At 39.1% G+C, this 25,496-nt stretch overlaps 1 protein-coding gene across 3 annotated transcripts in view; it reads left to right on the top strand.

The window, feature by feature from the left end:
• The window catches only part of NFIB (nuclear factor I B), a 174,775-nt gene extending 169,823 nt beyond the window's left edge, over nt 1-4,952 (top strand). For 2 of the 3 annotated variants that reach the window (XM_082335535.1, XM_082335534.1), the window contains one exon: nt 3,121-4,952. In XM_082335535.1, coding sequence (XP_082191661.1) covers nt 3,121-3,250 — 130 coding nt within the window. In that variant the 3' untranslated portion in view covers nt 3,251-4,952. The remainder of the gene's footprint in view (nt 1-3,120) is intronic. The other variant, XM_082335536.1, reaches the window with a different exon arrangement.
• The last annotated feature ends 20,544 nt before the right edge of the window (nt 4,953-25,496 follow it).

Genomic DNA, 25,496 nt, shown 5'->3' with positions numbered 1-25,496 from the left:
TCAGGGACTTCAGCCTGCCTTCAGAGGTGTCAGAGTGGTGGCTTTTCCAGCCACCACATGCAGATGGCATGTAGCTGTCCTGGTACCACAGGTGCTCTGTTGCCTGCGCCATAACTGTCTATGGCCGGCAGCAGGAGGCTCTGCGCAAGCAGCGTGCGAGGCTTCCGAAGCTCCTGTGGGATTTACACAGTGTTAACTTGGGAGATTTATTACTCCCTGAGGATTCATAAGCAGGATGGATGAATTTGTTGCAATCTGCATTTTTGGCATGGTCATAATATAAGGTGGGAGGCTTGAAAGGTTCAAATAAACACCTATATTAAATTTGTAAGTCATATGGCAACAACAGTCCTATCAGTCACTCGCTACAAGTTATTTTTATTGAGCACTTTCCACAAAATCAAGAACTCTGTGTCCTACATGAAGTAGTAGATAAGAAAGCTGCCACAAATAGTAGTTTGTTCTTTATCATCACTGACTGCTTTTCTTTACCCACCGTAGTCATTACAAGATTTTCAACTTAAGAAAAAAGTCACGTATATATGTATCTGACCAGTGAAGTGCACCGTAAATCTTCAGAAAGATAACCTGGAAGCTGTGTATTTAGCCTTTGCAACAGAATTTGTTTAAATACCATGTTGATCCCACACAAAATTTACGTTCTTTTAGTTAGTGTTCTATTTTGTTTAAAGTCACTAAACACTAAATCCATGTAACAGGACAGCAAAGAACCGTGTGCTGTAAAACATATATTCAGACAGATCCTGAGCAAACAAATCTGCTTGGTTTTTTTATTTTTATTTTTTATTACTAGTTCCCATTTTTACAAATCACTGTGCTTGGAAATGATTTGCACTGTGTCTTATTTCAGAACTTACTTCTTAACATCACTGAAATCCGAAGAGGAAGGAACAAAAAATGCATTTTAAAACAAATTGTGAAGGAAGATTAATAAGTTGCAACAATTAAGCCTCTTAAATGAGGTTCTGATATTGAATTTTTTTTTTGAAACATAATCTTTTCATGAGGTCATATTGGACAAATCTTTCATGCATAACTGAGTTTAAGTCTTTGTGAGTATTTCAAGATTTGCAGTGTAACTGTGATTTTTGAGTTTCAAAAGGGGTTATTTTTCCAACAACAGAATTTATTTTATTTGCAATAGTCAATAGAATAAAAAAAAAAAAAAAGAAAAATTTTTAATTAAACATATTAGCTGATGTTAGATTTGAAAATATAGCAAGATTTTTTTAATTTCTGAAGAGGTTACAATTCCTCAGATTTTCAGGTGACCATCAAGAATATACCCAATTGGGAAAAAAAAACCCCACAACCTATTGAATAATATTTGTACTTCAGGCATTTAAAATACATTAGGATATTCATATTTCTCATATTTCCTTGAGGAAAAAAATTAGTCCTGCTCCCTTCGGAATTTATCCATCATTGAGACAAACAGGTCAGCAATTTTTTCTGCTTTTTTTGTGTGTAAAACAGAGTACCTGAAATTAATTGTTAGGAATCAAAATAGAAAATTAATAGGTTTAGAGAGGTAAAGAGTATCAAACAGGAATAAATGAAAGAAGCTGTTTGTATTATTTTTAGTATAAAAGACCTGAGGAACACATCCCCTGGATTTCAGAAAATAAGTTGACCTCTTTCTTCAATGTTCATACAGCAGCAACTGAAAGGATCACATAAATCTGTCAAGTGAAATGTAGTTATTTTGTACACATTTAAAATAGATAAAGGTCTATTTTCCTCTTTACACCTGATGCCACAGAAGTGAATCTGCTCATCCAAGGAGAGAGCAGTGTGGAGGGCTGACCAAAGACAGAGAAGGAAGAAAACTTCCAGTATCTGTCCGCCACAAAACATGTCTTAGGGGATTTAGTCTTTAGATGTGTTATCATGAAGCTTATCAGTCTGATCCCAATGTGTATTCCCAAGTCAGCTGTTGTGTTTGTGGAAACACCCAGTGCAAAGAAAAACTCGATACAATGAAATGCAGAGGAAGCACGTGTTTGCACGCTCTGTGTACAGCTCTGGTAGTAGTTGCTTGGCAATGATTCCTGACATGACGATCCTGTTTTTCTTCTGAATAAATTTGATGAGACTTTAGAGAAAGTCCATTATTTCTGGGTTGCCAGAAACATGTCTAAGGAAAAGGCTGCTCAGAGTCTGCTCTGGGTACTGAATAGAGGCAGCTGAGGTCTTTCTTTGAGTATCCATCTTGCAAATACTGTTGGGTACGGTACCTACTACTAGTTGGTGCCTGGTAAACATGTGAATACCATTAGGACTTAAGCTTTTCAGTGACAGAGTGCTTTTGAAATGATGACTTAAGTTCCAAAGTCATTGAATTGCCTTTGAAAATATTTTCTTTCTCTGACATTTGTTGAAAAATTTATGGTACTCGCTGCTACCCTTGACTCACGGCTACCCCTGGCTGCAAGTATTTACATGATGGGGCCCTGTGTTGTCCAGTATTCCTTAGGCACTAATACCTTTTGGGAAATATCTGTAAAGAAAACATTTTTTTTTTGAATACTAAAGGTCCCCTGTTCTCATGGGGACCCATGCACCTCAGAGGCACATCTTGGGACTGAGACAAGATAAACTGCCAGGTTGTAAAAGGGTAGGAAATCGCACAGGAAGCTTAACCACTGGACATTTGTATTGTGTTCTTGAAAAGACCAAACCTGTACGCTGTAGTGTATTTCAGTAACTCTTAAATAACATCCGTGGTGCCATATAGCGTTACTTGTGTGGGTTATTTGTGCCTGCTCTATATATTTGTGTCTGAAATTTTGGGGAGCTTTCATAAACAAACAGGCCACTTAGTGTAAGATAGCAGTAATACTACTTGCAACTGAGATCAACACAATTATTTTTCTTTCAAATAAGTCATACTTTCACAAAGAAAACTGTGAAGTAGAATCTCAAGTACTATTCACAAATTTGGTTTCTTATTTTATCTTAAGTAGCGCTATTAATAATGAATATTGGCTTAACCCTGATTCAAATTCATTGTGTTCTAGTTTTTGCACCATGTTTAATTTATGTTTTGTTTTTTCTCTCTCTTTCTCTCTCTCCTTATCTCTTTCCCCTTTTCAACAGTCCTGGTACCTGGGCTAGCTTGGTTCCTTTTCAAGTATCAAATAGGACACCAATCCTGCCGACAAATGTCCCAAATTATGGTTTGAACATAATTGGAGAACCTTTCCTTCAAGCAGAAACAAGCAACTGAGGGAAAAAATAAAAAAAATTAAAATAAAAGCAGAATTAAAAAAGAAAAAAAGAAAGGAAGACAGGACGAGAAAAGAAGCTGAAGAAAGAAGAAAAAATAGACCAGCAATTGCAGCTCTTACAATCACTAATTCCCTTATGGTTGAAACTGAAATGACATGAAGGGTCGATGATATTTCACTGATGGGTAGAATGCAGCCCCTGCTAAGTAGCCTTTGTTATATGAAGTCCGCTGGGAAATAGATGTTCTGTCTCTGACAATATATTTTAACTGACTTTCTAGATGCCTTAATATTTGCATGATAAGCTAGTTTTATTGGTTTAGTATTCTTGTTGTTTACGCATGGGATCACTATTCCTGGTTATCTCACAAAACAAAGGCTAGGCAGCAGCAAGAGAGCTGCAGGAGGACAAGGGCCGTGAGCCAGCCATTTTTCTCAACACTCTGATTTCTAAATGTAAAGTTCTGTAGCCTTTAGTTATCAGTATGGATTTATTAAACTTTGGCCCTTAATTCAGCCTAATTCAGTGTGTTATGCAGTTTGAAGTTTTCAATCAGTATGAACACACAGGCTCTATGGAAGAAATGCCTCTATGTAGGTAAAAGTGTTATCTCCTCATGCAACAGTAAAAAAGGAAAAAAGTGAACGTTTTCCCCACTAAAGAAACACTTACAGAGGCAAGTGCAATTTAAAAATCATATCTAAGGGGTCATCACTATAAGTCCTTCAGCCCTTGGACTCTAAATTGAGGGGATTAAAAATAGAAATAAAAATTACTTTGAACAAACTTATTTTTCCCCTCAGTTTTTGAGGGCATTAAAAGGCATTAAATCAAGACAAATCATGTCCTTGAGGAAGAAATCAATGAAAACACAGCACTTATGTTGGTTTAGCTGCTGCCTCCACAGAGGGGTAGGATTTATTTATTTAAAGTTACTGGTTGCATCAAGAACCCATAGGGTTTACATGTTTCTGTAAAATCTGCATCACAGAGACAAAGAGATAGGCAAATCCATGTCACAAGGGCAAAGCTTACCGTTTACAAACTGGTAATACCAGGATGGGGATATGTTATATTTAAATAATGCACTCAATGTAAGTCTAGTTACAGGGTGCTGAAAACTTGCATGGTGCTTTCAGAAGTTAGCCTTGTTCAACAATTTTCACATATTGACAGATATATAATGTGCATGGGCAGACATTTTGCCTCTATGTCTCTTTAAAAAAATAATTAAAATACTCTTTCCAGTAATCCTAATTTGCACGAAGATATAATGTCCACATTACGTGCCTTGCCTTGAAATCTAAAAAATGGAAAAAAACAAAAAAAGAAAAAAAACACAAAAAAATTGACATCACTACACTTGTTTTGCTGCATTTATTATCATTTTAAATCTTTACCATTTTTATGACAAAATATTTTGTACTCCAGATGGGAAAAAAGTGTGACATCATGGATTTTTTAGACAGTTATACCTTTATCTCACATTTATAAAGCATATCATGGCTGTGTATAGTTGCCGCTTAAAAATTGTAATCGACCAGCAATATTTTCAGTATTTTGGTGTTTTTTCTATTAACCTTTCATGTTTTTCATCTTCCAATTAATATTGGGGGGAGGGGATACAAATTTATACGAATTATGCAATACCAAGTTTTGCCTATGTAGGTAGTGCTTTTAGCTGTATTGGTTATTATAGGTAAGTACACAGATTTAAAAGAAAAAAAAAAAAGAATAATGTATGCTTTTTTTGTTTGTTTTAATTGACCAAAGTGGGTACTGCTATTTTTGCAGTGTGATGAGGTCCTTTTCTGTACTGAGAGGTGGACAGGGGATTTTTTTTTATACATACATATATATATATTCTGGGGTGGGTGGGGAGGATTTTTAACACTTTACAGTGTAGCTGTGAAGCAGTGCACCCTTAGCCAGGCAAGGGCTGCAAAGCGACTGTTCTGCCTACTGTGACAAACCTTCAAATCGGTTCCCTCTTTTTAACTTCCCACCTGGGGTGCAAGCTGAAATCATTTCTGGATTTAAAAAATAAATAATGAATTCTGTTGGAGGCAGACTTGACTTGAGGAAATTGTTTTACTTTAAGGGTTTTTTTCTTGAGAAAGAGAGAGAGAGACAGACAGACAGACAGAAAGAGAAAGAGGTCAAGACCCACAGAGAGATGAAGCCTTTTCCATTCTGGCAAAGATACTGCATCCTAAAGTGTTCATGTTAGAAAATGTTTTTGGCTCAGAATGACAAAGACGCTTGCTTTGTCTGGGAAATGCATGTACAGGGCCAAAATCTTTGCTGGCATAATTCCACTGAGTCCAGTTGACTCTGGAGTTGCTCCTGCAGAGAATTTGCCTCCCTTAGTCTGCTTGACTGGTAAATATTCCTTTTTTTTTTCTCTATGTCAAAACATTCTTTTTTTTTTTTCCCCAAGTTTGTTAACTCACAGAATCTGAATTACAATTTTCATCCTGCCCAGGCTGTGTCAGAGGTTTGCAGTGTCATCTCATACAGCAGGTCAGATGGAAAGCTCTGGGCTGTACTGGGGAAGGAGTTTCTTAATGAACTTAATTAAACTATGATGTAAATAAAAGTGTATTTCCAGTAAAATCACATTTTGCAGATCAGTAGTGGGCCTGTAGCTGGAGACCTTTTATGCACCAGGGATCTTTGTGATGTGAGGCTCAACGCAGGGTGAATTTTTCTTAAAAGCACATCCTTTTATTTGGCCGCAAGCAGAGGAGAGTATAGGCTTGTGGATATGGGATACCCTGGTGGGAAAATTCATCCCTTTGCCATTGTGTCTGCTTTTTGGAGGTTTTCCTACCCTGGAGCAGCCCCGGAGGTGCAGCTCCAGCAACAGCCGCCCCACCGAGCGCTGGGCAGTGGCACACCAAAATCAGTTCCTTCTGGCTCTGGCCAGCGCGCAGCGGCTAACGAGCCCTGGTTGTGGTGGCACATCTCCATGTCTCCAGCAGGAGATATGTGTGTAGGCAGGCCCTGAATGGTTACAGAGATAGGAGCTGTAGAAAAGCAAATCCTTGAGATTTACCCATAGCTAAACTGAAAAAAAGAAAACCCCACATAAAAAGATAAGACATCAACAGAAAATGAAAATCAACTTTATGTTGCTCTTTTTCTGATCCCTGGGGTGAATTCATTCACTAAGCACATGGCTATCGAGATTACCAAAATGCACTAGATCTACCCAGAGTGCACCTCAGGCTCTGGCCTGGTAAAACAAAGTACGTGTTATCCTTTCTGCACGCGACTGATACTGAGCTGTTCATGAGTAGAGGGGTGTGCTGGGGCGCTGTCCTTGATTAGTGCCGTTAGCAAGGTGTACCCCTTAAGCTTTTAATAGCACACCAGGATGAAACTGAAACAAGTTCAGGCTTCAAAGTGCAATGGTCAAAATGGTGATTGCCCCCATAGAAAGATGGATGCCCTTAACAGAGCTTTTTTGTTACCTCTGACCTCCTGTATGAAAAAAATTGAGCTTACAGATGCAACATTTTAAAAAGCAAAATTCCATGTGAATGAATTGGGTTGTTATGCAACTGTGGGGTTTTTTTCTACTTGCCTCTCTAATCAAAAAGCCTGTTTGGAAGAAAATGAACTTTTCATTTATTGTAGGTTTGGGTTTGGGCTGTGGTTTGGTTTTGTTTGTTTTTGTTTTGTTGTTTTTTTTTTAAGCTCAGCAGTCAAAAGATTAAGATAAGATTGAGAACTCAAATCCAGTCTCTGGCCTCCTCCTTCACCAGGAAGTGTATTCTGACTAAATCGAGCCACCCCGTTCTATGTGCACTGTTCTGCCTTTATTAAGTTGCTTTGCAGCCCTGGCCTCATGGCTGTGCCACTGAAGTGTGTTTCCCCTGGAGTGACATGAACGTTTGAGGCTTGACTAAGGAAAAAAAAGGCAGTGAAGGAGACTGTACATAAAGACATGGCAAAAATATTAATTATAGCAATATAATTGTGGGGTGATGTTCAGGTGGGCAGCTCCATTGAAAATATGTGAATGAATTTGTGAAGCTGCAAGTAGCGAGAAGAAAGGAGGATCTTCTGAATGAACCGCCTACCTTGTAGACAGTAATTTGTACACTGTATAGTTTTGTTAAGAATTTTTTTTTAATTAAAATACCCTTGTTTGTAAAGCTAACTTTTTAACAATTATAATGGAAATGCATGTCATTTCCATTTTTAAAGTAAACAAGAATATTCCTTGTTTGGAAACTGGACTTGGGTTAAAACTCTCCAGTTTCGTAATTTATGTATTAAAAAAAAAATCTGTCCATGTTAGGAGTTATTTCGCAGATTCCTGTGCTTGAAAAGCATAGGTTACTAATCCTTTAAAAATGTAAATGGAGAAAAGTTATATTTTATGAAGGTTATTTTGTTGTATTTAGTATTGGAAAAGTTGGTTTTCAGAGCATTTCAAAATGTTGGAAGCACCACTGTCTTTTTATTAGTATATATGGCCTTTAGCAAAAGTTTTTGTGATTGTTACATGATGGTATTTAAGATTAGGTTCACAGAGCAATTCAGGATAGGCAGAGAACTAAAACAGTACTTATATCTCACATAGCTGTGTCCTCAGGGAGCAGAATTTTGGATTTGCAACTTGTAGCTTCATAAGGACTTAATGAAAGAGATTGCACAAGGACATATGCAGCTGTGACACCGGAGTGTGTTCTGTACCTAAATCTAAATTATATTTACTGTGTGAGATTATGAAGGCTGCAGAAAGTTATCCCATATTCAGTGTACAGTATTCACTTTTAATGAAACAACACTCTAACGTTGCTGGCAGTAAGGCCCCAAGCATGACATCCAATATAGTTTACATGATCCTGTCAAGGTCTTTTGTTAACATTAACCAGCTGCATGCTCCTGGACTTTTTTATTGGGTTTCTATAGAAAACTGAAAAAAAAAAAAGCAAGAGTAAAATCATATGCAGGCTAATCAAGTCAAACAGGAAAAGCTCAAAGTTGAATGTTCTACTCCATGCTGAAGGAGCTGAAAACTGCCTCCTTCTTATTTGCACTTTCTGCTAGTTCCCCAGTTTTTTCTAGTTCCTCAAAATTGTGTGGGTGTGGTGGAGCACTGCAGTTGGAGGTAACACGGACCACTGATTTTGCCCTTTAACCCTGCACAATGACCTTTGCATCAGCCAAACTTATTGCCATGACAACTCTTTGTACTGTTTCCATGCCACAGCTCTGTTGGTCACATTGTTAATAGTAAAGGGGACAAGTTGGAGACGGTCAATTTTTACATTTTTTGTTGCAATTTTTTCTTCAATGGTTGTAAGTAGTTGGTTTTTTTTTTTTTTATGATAAAAGGGTTCACTAGTTATTACTCTTTAGAAATATCTGTGTGTTGCAATTCAAATGTATGTTGAATTTGTGAAAAGGGCTTCAGTGCCACTAGCATCATAATATCCTAGATTAAGCCTTTGATACTTTTATTGCATGATACGTTAACAGTAAAACAAAAGGTGGCCTAAATAAATGGAGAACAGTGTGAGCTAGTGACACTAAAGCCAGTCTTTGTATTACTGTATTTTTGACAGAATGGTTTTGAAAACTGTGCTACAGGGACTGATGTGGCAAATGTATCTCTATATGCAGAAGGAAGTTTTTTAAGAAGTATGGCTTATTATGCATTCTTCATTGAGGGCATTGAAGTTGCATGGACTGATAAAAGTTGATGCAAAATGAGAAAGAAACAAAAACCAGCAAAATGTTTACCAAAAAACTCAGACAAATGAGCAGTGCCTGTTCAATTTCACAGTCTCTGTTGAGTTCAGTTGTAAATATGTTTCAGATAACATTTTCTTCACAAAAAAAAAAAAATAAATCTCTACAACATTGTAGAATGTGAGGGGTTCCTCAATCCCAGGCATAGGCTTCTCAAGAGCTGCATTAGATTATGTCTTCATCAAGCTGTTAATTTGTGCTTATTCATATAGAACTTTTAGTAAGCTGGGAAGAGGCACCCCATCTCAATGATATTTCTCTGAGAACAACTTTTGTAGGGCTGTGTGTTTCTTTAGATACATTTAGTACAACTGTAGGTGACAAGTAGTCAGTTATTGCTTGCTAGCTACACACCAGGGTTGATCCATTTTAAAACTTTTGGCATTTTTCCCCATACTGTAGGCCATAAATCCTGAAGGTTACATTTTAATTAAAAAGGAGGTGTGTGCACAGTCTTTGTGCAATGAACCTTCACTAGTAGGATGCATTACAGTACAGCTACTTAATTTTGGAATTAAGGCCCTCTGGCATCAGACTTGGCTTTAGCCTGAGTGTTAACAAAGGTTTTTATTGTGCCTGGTTGGAGGATAATAATGTTCTTTTTGGTACTTTTTTTAGGTTACAAATGAACTCAACTGCCACAAGTTTTAAACTGGTGTAAATCAAGCTTGACTTAATGTGATTGTTACTGTTATATCCAGCCTATACTGCTAGCAGCTGCTCATACTGCAGTCAATTACTGGAAGCGGATATATTTCCTATGCAAAAACTGTTTAAACAATAAAAATGAGCTATGCTACAGACCTTGGTCTTATGTTTTCTTTTCTATCTCTAACAGTCGTTATTAGTAATATCTTAGAAACTAACCTTAAACCTTGTACCCTGATAGCATGGCACAACATGGAGTTCTGTGTATACTTAGTTTCGATTTAACATATTTGTTTGCATACATTTTGGCTTAGCGGTTACACTGAAAAAGAAGGAGAACAGAAACAAAAGGACATATAATTAGATAATCAGCTCAATTTAAAAGTTTATATTTAGTTTTCATCATCATGTTTTACCAGCCCTAGTAATTATACAGGTGACCTGAACTGCTTCTCCTGTGATGTAAGATTAAGCATGATAGCGGAAGGGCAGGAGACCTCTGTTTTCTTTCAATGTTATTGACTTGTGACAGACAGTAAAGCTTTGATTTCTTAATAGCCTTCATGATAACATTTTCATTAAATAAAGACAGCAAGATCCAATCTTCCCAAAATTCTTCCTGACTTCGGAAATCATTGTTTTGGGTCAAGGTCTTTGAACTCTACAAAAGAAGAGCATTGTAAGTGTGAATTAGCTGTGTATATGGGATGTTTCATTCAGCTATTTCCTGGAAATACATTGTTTTCTTCTTATACTGGTAGGAATCCGTAAACCAGTAGCAACAGTCAACAAGTAGCATGAATATGGTCAAGAGATGACTGACTGGATCATAATGTAAAGACTTAAACTGGATTATATAAAAATCTTCAAATTTTGCCCCACAGTGAAGGTAAACAACTCTCTGTCTACTTAGATAAAAATATTCTGCAGGTTCTAGAGCATAAGCTTTATCCACTTTCAACCATCAGTGTAAAAAATGCAAAATGGTTTGTTATTTTTCCCCACTCGTTTGTTTACCCAAAGACCATTTGTTTATTAAATGGACTAATTTTTCTATGAAAGGCCCTTTGTTGTATGGATGTGTCTCCAAAACAAAGTGTCAGGCACTGAAAAGTTAGGAAATTCTACCAATTTGTCCTGCTAGAGTTTCCTTGAATGCTGTCCTTTGGACATAATTTGAAAACTATATTAAGGACTTCAGGATCCATGTCTAAAACTCCAAAACAGAAAACCTTCCTGCATAACCCAAGGACACTTAAATTCAGTCCTGCCACCCTTTTCTAATAAGGAAATTCCCTATTTCTCCAGCCACTCTGCAACCCGCAGCAAAGCAGTCTGCTGCTGTACACAACCCACCAGAATCCTGCAGCAAGCTTCCTACATGACTTTGGTCCTCCATGCCATGCATGCCAGCTGTACAGTGGCACTGATGCCAATAGGTCAGGACAAAGAATGGCAGCTGCCTGCATTTATTCACATTGCCAGTGCTGGAGCCAGGGCTGCAATGCCATGCTCAAGGTATGCACTGTAGTGTCCAAGAACACCAAGATATAAGGAGCACAAATGAGAGCATGCAAAACCAACTGTGACTTGCAACTAGATTTTTGAGAAGAAACAGACAATCAGTAAACTGGTGTTTAAGGTCTTTTTTTTTAACTCCAGTGTTATTTTTGTGTGTTTTTCCATGAGCTTAAAAATTATAATTGAAAAAGAACAGAAATCTTGCCACTAGATCCAAACACATGCACAAGCAGCAAGGTAGAAATGTGCTGTGCCACCTCACAGATTTTTGCCGCTTAAGTAATCAAATGAAGTTCTTATGTTATCTTTTCTGTGTGTGGATTTCTTTTCAAGTCTTATTTTTCTTTCTATTTCAGTTACTGACCTAAATTTGTATATTATAGCTATTACTCAATCAACTTCTGGCTGATTGGGCAAAGCTGAAAACAAAGGTAGTCTTGGCTTCTTGCTTGTGAGCCTGGGCCCACAGGCATCTGTTTCCTTGGGGCTGAAGGCACTGAGTGCTAGGGGACCCTTGTGAGTGTTTAGCTGCCAGAATCTGAGTCACATCCATGAGTGTCTATGAACAGAATAAGGTTATTGAATGCTCAGCACTGAACCAAATTTTGTCTGTACTTCACTGGAGGAAAAAGAAGGCTCATTGCTGCTGTCCAGGTAACTCTCATGCCCCTTCTCACATCTCCACTTAAAAGAGAAGCAGCCTTAAGTCTTTCTGGTAAGGTAACTACAGGATTGTTTTATAGATAGGGTGTATATGTCACCCTCAGGAATGTTAGAACCATGTCTACTGAGACTTAATAACAGAGAGTAGTCTAAGGCAAACTGTTGGCATTGTTGGTCAAAACTTGACAGATTCAGGCAGGATCCAGCAAAAGCAACTTCGTTAGAAGAGCTATCCTACTTCTACCTGACAAATACATGTTTAGAGTATCCACTGATGGTTTCTTTAAGGTCCTTATTGGCATGAGATCAGCCACTATTACCAAGGCCATTACTGGCAAACATCGATTGACTGAGCTGCTGAGAGCTGTAAAGATCTGTCTGAAGCTGTGCAAGGATTTAAGTATGTCTTGAACTCAATTTATGTTTTAGGGTATTTACCATTATGTAGTACTCCAGTCCACTTTTCTTACTCTGTCCAGAGTATCAGCATGTTCTCCAGACAAAGAATGGAGTGAACAAAGTCACAGGATATTACTTGCAAAATAGGAAGCTTTAAAAAATATGGGAGGTGGTGACAACACCACCGGTCTTTCATCCAAAGCTTGACTTGCAGTTGGCCTCTGCACATGCTGTTGTGCGGTACCTAAACAGAACCTGTGGCTTAAAAAAGAGGGGAAACCTGCTCCTCTGAGATGTGGATCTGATGCCACTGGAGTCAATAGAAATCCCTCAGGTGACTTTTAACAAGGATTGGATTAGGCCTACATTGCTGGCAAGGCACCTTAATTTAGGTGAATTTCGATTTCCAGGTCTTAACGTGTGCATTGTTTTTTTTTCCCTAAAGTGAGTGCCTTAGGGTGAAAGAAGGTATTCAAAGCAGAACATAACTGTTTCTGCTTGCTAAGCTAATGCTCACTACTAAAACAATGGTATCCGTTGACTATATTTAGCTGCACTGCAGGCTGCCAAAATCAGCACACATTGCTGTGGGCAGACAAGCAAGAAAGTCTGATACGCAACAGGACTGGGGCAGGGATAAAAGATATATCTCCCCATAACTGACAAGTCAAGCACTGCAGCACTGTGAAGCTGGAAACATATCAATTGTAAGCAGCTGTCTATTCAATTTTCAAAAAACTCTCTGATCAGACAATTACTGATGTTTCAAGAAACAAAAGGTGCCCCCAGTTAGACCGCTGAAATGCCTCTGAACGCAATGAGGTCATCCAAGGGTAAGTGGGGGCTTTAGTACTTAAACACTTCTCAGACATAACTCTGGTTGTAAAACACCTCTCTCCCAAATTATTTGAGATTGAAATATTTCCCTTAGTGTATTTTTCTGCTGAAGTGTATTGAAAAATGTCACAGTTACTTAAAATGGATTTGTTTCCCAGCCCAGAAAAATTGGACCTGTGAAAACCCTCAGAAGTTGAGTACATATTTCTGTTTCAGGGAGACAAGAATAAAAAGATAAGATTTTTTTTTTTTTTTAGGCAGCTTGATTTCCTTCCATCCCCCTCTCCCTTTTAAAATAATGTGATGTGAGAGTTCACCTTGTATGTAATACCTGAAATGCCTAATGTGTGCTAGTTTGTTTTCATTTTGAACAGGAAAGGAGGACACGCACCACAATAGCCATAAAATACATTTAGTAATAAGAAAATAAACTAAATATAACATGATACCTCCCCAAGTCATCAAGTCAAGCTTTTTAAAGGTTTTTTGGAGAGTAACGAGCATGACAGAGCTCAGTATCAGAATAAGCATCAGCACAATGAGGAACTTCCTGTTAATTTCCTGTAAACTATTCAGAACTGTCTGTGAAGTTGTATACCTCAGTTTGTCTACAACATGTAAACACAAATGTGAAAACAAACTTCTAGGTTTCCTGTTCCTAGAGTTACAGTGACTGAGATACAGCATGTAAGTTGCCTTGGAGCCTTCTTGGTACCACAGAATTATGCACTTAGCCGGTTGCACATTGGTATTAAATGGCATTATTGGGATTAAAAGTAGGTTAAGATTATTAGTGAATCAACTATATCACCATACAGACACAAACACGCTGATTATTTCTCAGAGTCCTAAATTTGCATTCATAATGCTGTTCAGCACACAGTAGCCTGCCTGTAAGTGAAGTGACATTTTCTTATTTATGTTCTACAGTGACATGAGCATTGCTTTTCTAAGCCAGCCAGTGAAACCAGTTTTCATTGTGAAATAAAAAAGAAGTATTTATGATTACATGATTCCATCAACATCCCTGCTGAGCCTATGCAAGTACTTCTGAAGATTTTTTTACTAACTTTGTATAATATTCAGGCTCTCCTTCACTCCTTCTTTCCTGCACCAGTTTGTCTTTGCACTGAGTTCTCTGGTGTATTATTCAAAGCTTCAGGTTTGTAGCAAGGATTTTTTTTTTACCCACTTTCTTCTCACAGTGTTACTGCTCATCCTTATGGTCAGCTCTTTCTCTCTTACAGCCATTTATAAAGATACTGCTTTCTTGTATCCATGAAGAAAAATATCTTCCACTGTTTTCTCCTTCTAAAGATTTATTAAAATTTCACAGTGCCTGGCCAGTTAGTGGCTTTCATTCATAGGTTCTTCTGCCTCAGAGAAATTTTCCTTAAAAACAAAACCAAACCTCTCAAATGGTCCCCTGTATTGTCAGAATAAGTTGTGAACACCCAGACAAGGGAAAAAAGAAACAGTTTCAAAAAAACTCAAAGCCAAACAAAGGTAGACTGAGAAATTTCAAAAAGTAGAGGAATGCTCAAAAATTTCCAGATTTTAGGGTCATTTATAAAATGTGAAGTGTCCGAGCATGTTTTTCCACAAGCCTGGCTTCTGGAGCAGACCTTCGTATCAACACAACATCCCTGACCAGCATTTGAGTCCTAGCTGTGCCTTGCATGCTGTGGTGAGCCAAGACAGTGCTCCAGACTGCAGAGTTTGCACAAGTTAGAAATATTAATATGTGGGCCTGGGATGAATTAAAGCACTTTGGAGGATGTGGAAGTGAGTTAAGCCGGTCATGCAAAAGTAGCTGCAATCAGATCGTCACCTGTTAGACTGCTTTTACTTAGTGCCTTCTGGGCATGTTATGCAAGCATCACACAAGACTGAATGTCCCATTATGGCTACCAAGCTCTCGCTGCTCAGGAGCAGTCAGCAGCAAGAGCCATAGGGTGCTGGCAAGCCCAGACTCGTGTATCATTAGTAAGCTTCGACAGCACCTGCTGTGGATGGTGTGTTCCTCTAGACTAGCAGCTTTCAATCTGTGGTCATAAGAAACCCTGGGGTCCTTGGAATACTTCTGTAGGGGCAGTGAAAGGCAATTAAGGAAAGAAAACTTACTGTTAACAGGCTCCAATGCACCATACAATGCCCATTAGAAAAATTTCAGGGTCCGCAAACTGGAAGAAGAGATTTCCATTCCTTCAGTGTTTTCTTAAAATAAAGAGTGGAATAGGGACGATAAAGTGAGTGGTACAATGATGGTCTCGTAGTAAGTAATTTTTCTGTTGCACCATTAGGTTTTGAAGGAGATGTGGGAGACCCTTTCCAAGCATTTTTTATGTTTATAACACTCCTGTTCAGGCTTGTGAGGTTTCATACAAGAAACAATGTGAGGAACAGAAAGCCCTGCTATCTTATAAAAATATAAGTTAATTCCCTTTACAATTTGATAGTTATGTGGAGGGTCCCAGGAGGACAATATTAGGATAAAACAGGAAAAGAAAGTGTTGCTCTATGCTCAGGGAGGAAATTTCCAAGGTTGGGCACAGCACCCCACTGTGAGACATCAAAACTCTGTGTTCCCAGGGTGTTGGGGACTGGAGAGACAGACAGCTGACATATGCAGACTCACAGCTGGCTTCATGAACAACTCCTGCTGCCAGCCCTGTCCTTGCCTTCCCATGGATTCACAAGCCTCTTCTCCAGCATGCTCAGTGCACCCCGTCTCCTTTCGTGTCTTTACCCTTCTTCATTTACTCAGGCTCCTTACTTGCCATTCCCCACAATCTCACCTGGATATTAATCACAGCAGCAGTTCCCATAATGCTTCCCTTGTGCCATGTGTCCTCCTTGTCCCTCCTGAGGATGAGAGGTGATGGAGTCAGATGGTGATGGAGTCGGATCACTCTGCCCCAGGGAGGGAGGTGGCACACAAATGGGTGAGCAGGAGCTCTAGGAGGATCCCTTCCCATTTCAGGGAGCAGGAGAGGCAAAAGGGGTGTCAGAGCCCTACACAAGTAGCCAGGGCACCTGCAGAGATGGCAGGCATGCCTTCCCTCTCCTTCACCTCCAATGGCACCACTTCTGCAGAGGAGTGTCTATGCCAGGGTGCCACAGTGTCAGAAGCCCCTCTCCAGCCTGACTTGAGCTTGGCTAACCTACTGCCTCAGGAGAAGTTGGGACCTGCTGGGCTCAGTTGTCTCAGAATTACATCTTCAGATCAAGGTATGTGTTCTGCCTTGGCTGCACGTAACTTCAGTTTTGACCAATGATTGCTAAAATAAATAAACAAAAGCTGAGGGTCTGCAGTAGCTGTACATGTGGCTGCTGGGGTCTGGGGTGTTTTGTCCTGGAGAAACAGTCAAGGTGATCATAAGCTTGTAGGCAGAAACAATTCCACTTCTACATGTTTGCTCCAGGGGAGTGATGAAAGGGCGAAAGACTTTGCAACGATGGTTGAAAAATGCTGGTAAACAAAACCTTTCTGAGAGGCCTTGTTAAGCATGGCCGGAGCAATGGGTCCAGTGTCTAGAGATCCTGCCTGGCAGTGTCCAGGGAGGGGAAAATTACAACAGGGTGAGCACAGTATAAGGCAAAATTATGCTTCTGAATGAACTTGTCCAGCAGTTATAGTGAAACTGGATTGGGAATAAGCTATAAACATGAAGGAGGGACTGGTATGGAAAGGGAATGTTTCAAGTTAATTGCACCTTGAAGCAGCTTCAGGGATGGATTTTCTCCCTGTTCCCTTGGATGGGCAGTGCCTTAGTGGCTCAGCACTTCAGCGGCTGCTGTGGGTGGCCAAGCTCCCAGGTCAAGAGAGCAGAGAGGTGCGAGCTGGGGTCAGCAGCTTGCCCCAGAACAGGCTTGTGCTCTGTGCCTGGCACAAAGTTTATCAGTGGCTGCTGCTGTGTGCAGCACTGAGATAGGTCCCAGCTGCTGTATCACAAAACCTGCAGGAGATTAAAGACAGAAATATTAAAAACAGTCCATAAGGAAGAGCTTAATCTCTACTCTCTCCCTCCACCCTCGTTTAATGACTCCAAACTTAAATGCTCTGCTCTTGGTCTTGTGTGCCACTCTTCAGGCACACTGATGACACCTGGACAGTGTAGAGATATTTGGGCAGAATAAAAAATCTACTTAAAAAAAAAAATCCCTCTACTTCCTGAGGGGCATAGGTCAGCCTACAATCATTATCAATAACTCTTAGTGAAGCACAGAGCATGGTGCAGCTGCTAGAGGTTATAAAGTTCACTCGGACTCAACAATTGTTAATGTGGTTTCATACACAAAAACACCCCTTAAAACTAGTATAATTTCAAGGCTCTTCTTAGAGAGCAACACAGTGAACTTTCCAGTTGATTTGCAGGTAAACCTTCCAACTTCTAAATTATCTGACGTTTGCTGCCTGGTTTTGTATTGATGTGGGATGCAATGACTGGAAAGATCTTTTTGGCTTGCCTTCCCTTCATCCCCTTTTTCTGTGGGTATGTGGCTTAGACCTGAAACTACAGAAACAAATATTTTGGTAGCAAACAGAAAATTTTAGATGAGTTTGACACCAAATAGCACCTGCCTGAGCTGCCACAAGGACTCATGAGTCCTTGGGGCTTCTTGGGAAGAGTGGAGCACCTGTAAGCAGTCAGCAAACACCTCACCACCAGCGACTCATTCCCCATCTTCCTTCATGCTGGTCCTCTGGGGAGTTTTCAGTCAATAAGGCATGAAAAACTGGAAGCTATGAGCAACTGTGCACTCTGTGTATTTATTTTGGTGATGTTGGGCTAACAAGTGACATGAGATTTTTTAAAAGGATTTTAGGTATGTCACCAAGGGCTTAACTAGGCGTACGTTCAGCATGGTCTGTTAAATGATGATTCCTGACAATCATTTTCAAAATGAAGACCTGTGTATACTGGAAGCTGGAATAGTTAGACTTTAACCTTCCTGTATCTTGGTTTCTATGTGGCCAAATAGAATAATAGCACTTCTTTGTACAATCTACTTATTTAGTTTATGAGAACTTTAGCAGGTGACTGCAGAATCCCCAGTTCACTGAGGTTTCTAGGTGTTCTCAGGACAAGTAAGAAACCATTATTACAAATTCAATCCACATTTTTGGAAGAAGCAGATTTTGGAGCCTTCTAACACAGGTTGTTTTTACTCAACTTGAGGTAGAAGATCAGTGCTCTGTCTACATGGAAGTCACTTGACTATATTAAGAGTTTTGCTGGACCTCAAATCCTTCAACCTAGACTTTTGTAGCTTGAATGAAGGAATCAAACCTACTTCCTCTACAGGCAAAGCTTCCTTGCAAGACAGAAACCTTGCAAAGAATGAAAACATTCACCGGTTTGCATTGGCTCCTAATACTAGTCTGCTTGGTTGTTACTGAAATATGCAGCATCATTTAACTTCCCACAACTTGTCTTTGATTAAGCAGAAGGTCTGGCCTGTGCTTGAAATAAATATAATGGTATGATTTCCAGTGATGTCATCACCTTAGCAGTTGTAGGAAGAAAGCAAATATTGATGACACCTGTTTCAAAACCAGAGGCTATAGACTTTGCATTGTTAAAAATATAGTATTATTTTGCATTTTACTGCTGCAGCTGCCTCTCTGGAGAGGAACTTGGGAAAGTGCAAAGTTGCTCCAGTGAAGACAACTTTAACCAGCTTATTTAACAAGTTTGATACTTAGGAAAAAGACAAAAATTCCCCTGAAAAGTACATTACTCCATATATAGGTTCTGTAACTGGGGGTGGAAGACTGAGCTGCCTGATCCATTACAAACAGTGCATTGCCTCCACATAAAAAGCTGAAGGACTAATTAGAGAACAGAGAAAAGTCCACAAAGTTGACTGTTTACTTACAATTTGTTGACATATTGATTTACTTTTTTCACCTTTCATATTAAATTCTTTCTTTCTCTTCAGCTGTTTCAGTGATGTTGATATACTAATAGGCAAAAACACTCTTCAGCTAGAGGAAATGTTATTAAATTATCTGATTGTTGATGTTCCTTCACACATTTTTGCATGATTGTCATGGTTCTGTTACCATTTTGATGATATCTTCAGAACCCAGGTGAAAGCCTTTGCTCATTTGCCATAATGCCGTGCTGGTATATACCATCATGAAAAATGTTCTCTAAAGTATGGCTTCATTGAAAGTGATTAGAATAAAAAAGCTGAAGAGATGTACATCTGTATGGCAAGGCAGCTCACAAGAAAATGTGAACTATCTTTAAACTAAAACAAATGTCCCACAGAAGTGTCACACGTTGCAGCTGAACAGCTGTTCCAAGAGCACAACAGAAGCGACCTACTGAATAAATCTGCAGAACAAACACTATAAGGTGAAGATATGAGCTGCTGTCAATAAAGTGCAGGAATGCACTGCTGGTTTATGGCCTGATTTGCCATTTGCAGTGATCAAGGAAGACAGGGGGAGCACTCATGTTGGTCTTGCCTGATGTTTCTCCATCGTTTTGTTGTCAAAAACTGCACATGAGAAACCCACCTTTTCGACTTAAATGAAACCTTCCTCCTGTCCTGTTGCACCAGCCTTTCCATTTAGTAGTATTTTGTTTCTCTTTAATTTCTTGGAAACTGATACCTTAGGGCTGTTCCATTGTTTATTTGTTTAGGTGTCTGTCATCATGATTGATACAGTTTGGTGTTTGACTGAACATTCATCTTTTATAAATGTTTATCAACATCTAAGGGCTGCAGAGAAAAACAAAATATGGTACCAAGTTACGGGATTTCTACCTGAATACGACTGAAGCTTGAAGCGTTCCTAAAACAGACGAGACAGAGTAAAGTTGTTGTGCTGTCCTTCATACTCTCCACCATCTGTTGACTGTATTTGTCTGCTGGGATCAGAAACTATCTTTCTTTTTCTCCTCCCCCCCAGTTAGGCACATGTACTGTACATGACCCAGTGAATTCCAGATCCCCAGGGAGGGCCTCTAGGCACTACTTTAATATTCCTGGAAATATTAATAATAATAGGAAAGACTGGCCTCTAAGATTTGAGGGAGATGATTCATACACAAAAGAACAGATTGTGGTTATTTTAACACAAAGTTTCATTTGTAACATCTGGAAGATCAGAATAAAATGCAGGCTCATTTACCCAGCGTGGGTCATGTTTATCACCCAACTGCTCCAGGACAATGGGATGTTTCCTACATGGTTAAGCCATACACTTAGTTTTTGAGAATAATGTTTGGGGGGTTTTTTTATTCTTCTGAGGAAGGAGAGGAGAGATCTATTTACCAAATACAAAGTTGGTATCAAGTCAAACTAAATTGTTTTGAAGTCCCAAGTCATGACCTATAGTAAAAGACCTATGGTTTTGGACTTAACTGGCAAATTTTAGCAGAGAGTGTAAAATATGAATCGAGTATTTAATGATCTTATGATCTTCTATGCTTTTAGGTGTGGTAGGAAGTACATCTCTGGGAAACAGTTTTCAAAACCATAAACTCAACATGACTTGGAGAAATTAAAGTGGGGTAATCTTGTTTATACTGTTGTGCTTCCTCTACCTATCTGCTTTTGATTTATGTGACCAGGAGAAGATTTTGTTCTCTTTCTGAAGGTTTGTTGTAGAAGAAGATTCTCAGCTGACTGCAAAATTTGAGCTAGGGGAAGTACTATCTCTAAATTACAGAATCAACCATCTTTCTTAAAGGATTAATAAACAGATCTGAATGATTTGATAAAAACTATAAACAACACAAAATAAATTCACAACTGCTAAATGGGAGTTAGTGCCTGGGTCAACAGGACAGAATAGGAAACCCAAGCACCTTCTGAAAATAATTAAGAAGTGGCTTTAGTCACTATTGAACAAGTGGCTGCCATTCTTTGGTCTGTTCAGCATCTATATCATTAATTGTGAAGGGATTTGTATAGCGCACATGAGCCTAGAATTTATTAAATCATAATTACATGCAGATGATGTGCTCAGAGCCAAGTGCTACCCCATCTCTTGCTATTAACATGTCCAACATGAGTTGCAACTTCTTTTGCTGTAACAACTAAAACAGTAAGAAATTTAATTGTAGTCTGACAACCACTTTTACAGTCACCTTGCAAGACTTCTTTTTTCTGACTTGAGCACTTTCATTAATAACTGTAGGATTTCTATCCTCTCAAGTGGAAATAAAAGAATCTGACATGTCTTCTTTTCTCTAATGAATCTGAATGCTATGTTTCAAAAAAAAGAAAACCAGGAAAGAAAGAAAAAAAAGAGATAAAAAAAGGAAAGCAAAGAGAATGTTTACATAGTTTTCTGATTTCTTGAGGCAGTTGAAACCATTTATTAAATAGCTACGAAAGCCAGGCTGCCTGCGAAGAAAGACAATTTTGCATAAAATCTCATCTCACTTTAGTGGGTAAGTAAGTGGAGCTGTCTGCTAAAAAAATGGACAAAAAGGGAGAGATGTAACATGACAAAAATGATAGAGGGAAATGAAGGATATTAAGGAAAGTAACATAGTTGGCAGGGCTCAGAATAAGGAGCCAGAATACGCTAGGAGCAAAGAAACCCTTACAGTGAAACAGGGCCATTACCAAATGGAGAGACCAAAAGTTTCATAATGATGTTGAGAAGACAGAATGGTTCCAGAGAAGTGCTCCATTAAAGGTATTCCTATTTGGAAAGAAGCAGTATAAAGTCCCCATATGTCATCAAGATGCTGACATGCTTATCAGTTTTTTGCTGAGGAAGAAGAGCACTAACTATTTGCAAAAGCCAATAACTAGATAATACATAGGGCCAGAAAAGGGTTCTCAAAGAGAGTCAAAGGCTATTTATATCTGCAAATATATTCACTTAATAAATATTAAGCATTAGGGAAGTTCCAAAAGCCTGAAAAAATGTAACAGTTTGAATGGGTAGTTTGGTAGGTTGAAAAAGAACTATTTCATAAAGAGTAGTAAGAACTGAAAAAAACCTGAAAAAACTCAGCCAAGTTAATGTTATAAATGAGGCTGAAACTAAGAGCAAAAGGTTCTGGTAAACTAAATCAGAATAAACAAACCAAGGGGCTGGACTACAGCACATGCACATTACAAGAAATACCGAACATTATAGCAGCAATGGCTTTGAGAAAGTTTTAATACATGTAAAGAGCAAACTAGTCAGCTTGAGCCCTGAAGCAACATAGGATAAAGAGGGTGAGTAAACCCTTTTACCTGACCTACGAGTGGTAGTGCTGTGGCTTTCACATGTATTCTATCTCCAACGATAAGTCAAAACAGCACTGTTATGACGTAACAGTTCAAAGGTGAACTTCTAAAGTAAAAAAAAATCTTGGAGGAAGAAAGATTTGATACACTTGGAATTCAGGAAAAAGCATTGTGATGGGAAATTTATAGAGCTTGGCTTGTTTTCTTTATCAAATACATACGATAAAAAATAGTAGGAAAATGTTTATAAGCTGAAGCTGCACAATTTAAATAGAAAAAACAGACAGATTTATTTTTAAACGTTAACGTTACTAGTAAGCAGCCAAAAGAGATGGTAGATCCTTCAGCTCTTATCTTCAAGTAAAATACGAATCTTTTCTTGAACCTGTTCTTCCATCAAATGCAAAAATTACATTAATATCAAAACAGGAATACCTGGATAAAATTAACTAACTGTCATAATTGGAGTTCAAACCAGACTGATACCACACTGCATTACTTAGCGCCTTTGGCTGATGTCTGTTTGTGGACAAGTAATGCTTGAATTCCTTACGCTATGATCTTTCTGTGTTACTGCTGAGGACTGATTTACTGATAAGAAAGTACAAAGGAATAGGTAAACATGGTAATGCTAGAAGTGATAGAAGCAGGAATTATTTGGAGGTTTACTTTCTAGACCATTTAATTCTATGTAGAAATAAAAAGTTCTCGGTTCTGAAACGAAATGGATTGATGGATATTGAACTCTGCCTTTCACTTTCAAAATGAACTGTGCACTTTATACAAATTTAGTTTTCAAATGTTGATTTCTGTTTGAGAGACTTCCACAGATTTTATCTTAAACTGTGATTTACTTTTTTAAGTTTGATTGTTTCAGTAATCTACTGAAAGAGCCAAGAAGTATTTCCTGAATGCTATCTGGGCTTAGTTTTCTCAAAAATATTTATTTTTTCTTTCCCCATCAGACTATTCACACTTTAGGTGAAATTTGTGTAGGTGAGCTCTTTGTGTGTGTATGCTGGAGACTCACTGTGGTTCCTTACCAAGCTTATTAACACATTCTCTAGAGGAACCAGATCTGGCTGTTCAAAATCACTCCTTGCTGACCTGAAGGTTGTGTCATTGTTTGGTTTCAACTTTCTTGAAACCAGAATTTCTCCTTTTGTGTCTGTGGTGGGTTGACCTTGGCTGGCTGCCAGACCCCTATCCAGCTGCTCTCTCACTCTCTGTCTTCAAAAGTATGGGGGGGAGAAAAATAGATGGTGGATCGAGATAAAGACAGGGAGGTTACTTAAAAATTACCCTCATGAACAAAACATACTTGACTTGCAGAAAATTAATTTGATTTATTGCCAATTAAAAACAGAGCTGGATGAGAAAAAAAGACAAAAACTAAAACACCTTCCCTCCCCCTCCCCCTTTTTCCAAGGCTCAACTTCAGTCTTTCATTCCCAAATCCTCTGCCTCACCCCTTCCCCAAGCAGCACAGGGGGATGAGGAATAGGAGATCACAGTCTGTCCATCACAGCTCCTCTCTGCTGCTTCTTCCTCTTCACACTCTTCCTCTGCTCCAGAGTGGGGTCCCTCCCAAAGGCTGCAGTCCTTTAGGAAATAACTACCTGATCCACCATGGGGTCCTCCATGGGCTGCAGTGTGGATATCTGCTCTGGCGTGGTCCTCTCCATGGGCTGCAGGGAAATATCCCCTCCAGTGTAGTGTCCTCCTGGGGTTGCAAGGGAATCTCTGCTCCAGCTCTTCCTCCACCTCCTTCTTCTCTGACCTTAGTGTTTGCAGGGCTGTTTGTCAGACTTTTTAGTTCATTCCTCACTGCCTGTGCAGGTTTTTTTTGCTGCTTCTTAAATAAATTTTCCCCAAGGTGTCATCAGCTTGGCTGATGGGTTCAGCTGTGTCCTGTGGTGGATCTGTTGGAGCCATCTGTGTCTGTCATGGGGCAGCCCCAAACTCTTTCACAGAGGCTACCCTTGCAGTCATCCCCTTCCAACACTTTGACACCTACACCCAGTACAGTATCCTTGCCATTTTTCCCCATCTGATCTACTTTTAGGACTACAGGCTGTGTAGCTGTACTTTGTGCTACTCAAGAAAATGGAAAAGTTTCAGTAGCCACAGTTGAGATTACTTTGTGGAACAGCTTATGCTAAGTTCCTTCTGCCATTGGCAACCTTTTTGGTTTTGCTGAAAAGTGATTTCTTGAATGAAGTCATGGAGGAAGTGATGAGATTTTCAATGGCAGTACTGGGAAGGGGCATAAATTTTGGGAGAATTATTTCAATACAGAAAAATATTTGTACTTACTGGGTTTGTGTAATATTTTTACCTGGGACTCTTACAAGGTCCATCTTGCTTGGGGGATTCACAAGAACATCCTTTCCTTTGCGGTACAAATACTACAAGAATGACACTTATTTTATGGTCTTCTAGGTTTTGTTTCCAGCTGAAACCTGGAAAGACTGTACAGAAAGAGGAAAAATGCTGGTAAATGAGTTCTAACTGAATTGCAACATTGCCACATATTTCATATGCTTAGATTATCTCATTTAACTTAGCCCAGACCTTGATTCAACTCCTGGGGTGTTAGCTAACACAAGAACAATGTCCACATTTGTAAGAAGGACCCCCTTCTCATCAGGAGTCTGAAACAGAGCGTGATGGAGCTGGCTGAAGCAGGGGGCTGAGAGCCAGCCTGCGGCTGTGGGATTCCTTCCATAAGGAATCTGAAATAACTCCTCTCCTGTAAACTTTCAAAGCAAGATGCATGACGGTTTCCTTTGCAAAAGCCCTAGCTCAGTAACAGTGAGAGAAAATGGTCCAGCAGTTCCTTGAAGTGGAACAGCAGAGACAGTCAGACAATAGCATAGCTGTGCAAGTAAGCTACTTTGAGGGAAGAGGCAGTAGTAAGTCTTGTGACTGATTTATGACAGGGAAATGAAGACTATGCAGTGGTATGTAAAGCTTATGCACCAGCTGAACCAATCAGTTGCCCCACACTTTCTGGTCTGCACGAAATAGATAAGCTTTTTTTTATTTCTAGGAATAGAGGAATAAATGAACTTTTTTCTCTTTTAAGCTCTCCCTGACAGCACAAATTCTAATGGCTGCACGTGTTTTATCATTGCAGAGAATGTGAATTATTGCAGTTCTTCTCTCTGTGTGCAGTGGGTTGAAGGCCGACA

Source organism: Platalea leucorodia (assembly GCF_965183815.1).
Source record: "Platalea leucorodia genome assembly, chromosome: Z".
NCBI classification, from domain to species: Eukaryota; Metazoa; Chordata; class Aves; order Pelecaniformes; family Threskiornithidae; genus Platalea; species Platalea leucorodia.
The sequence above is the reverse complement of the archived record's forward strand: the minus strand, read 5'-3'. Positions and strand labels throughout refer to the sequence as shown.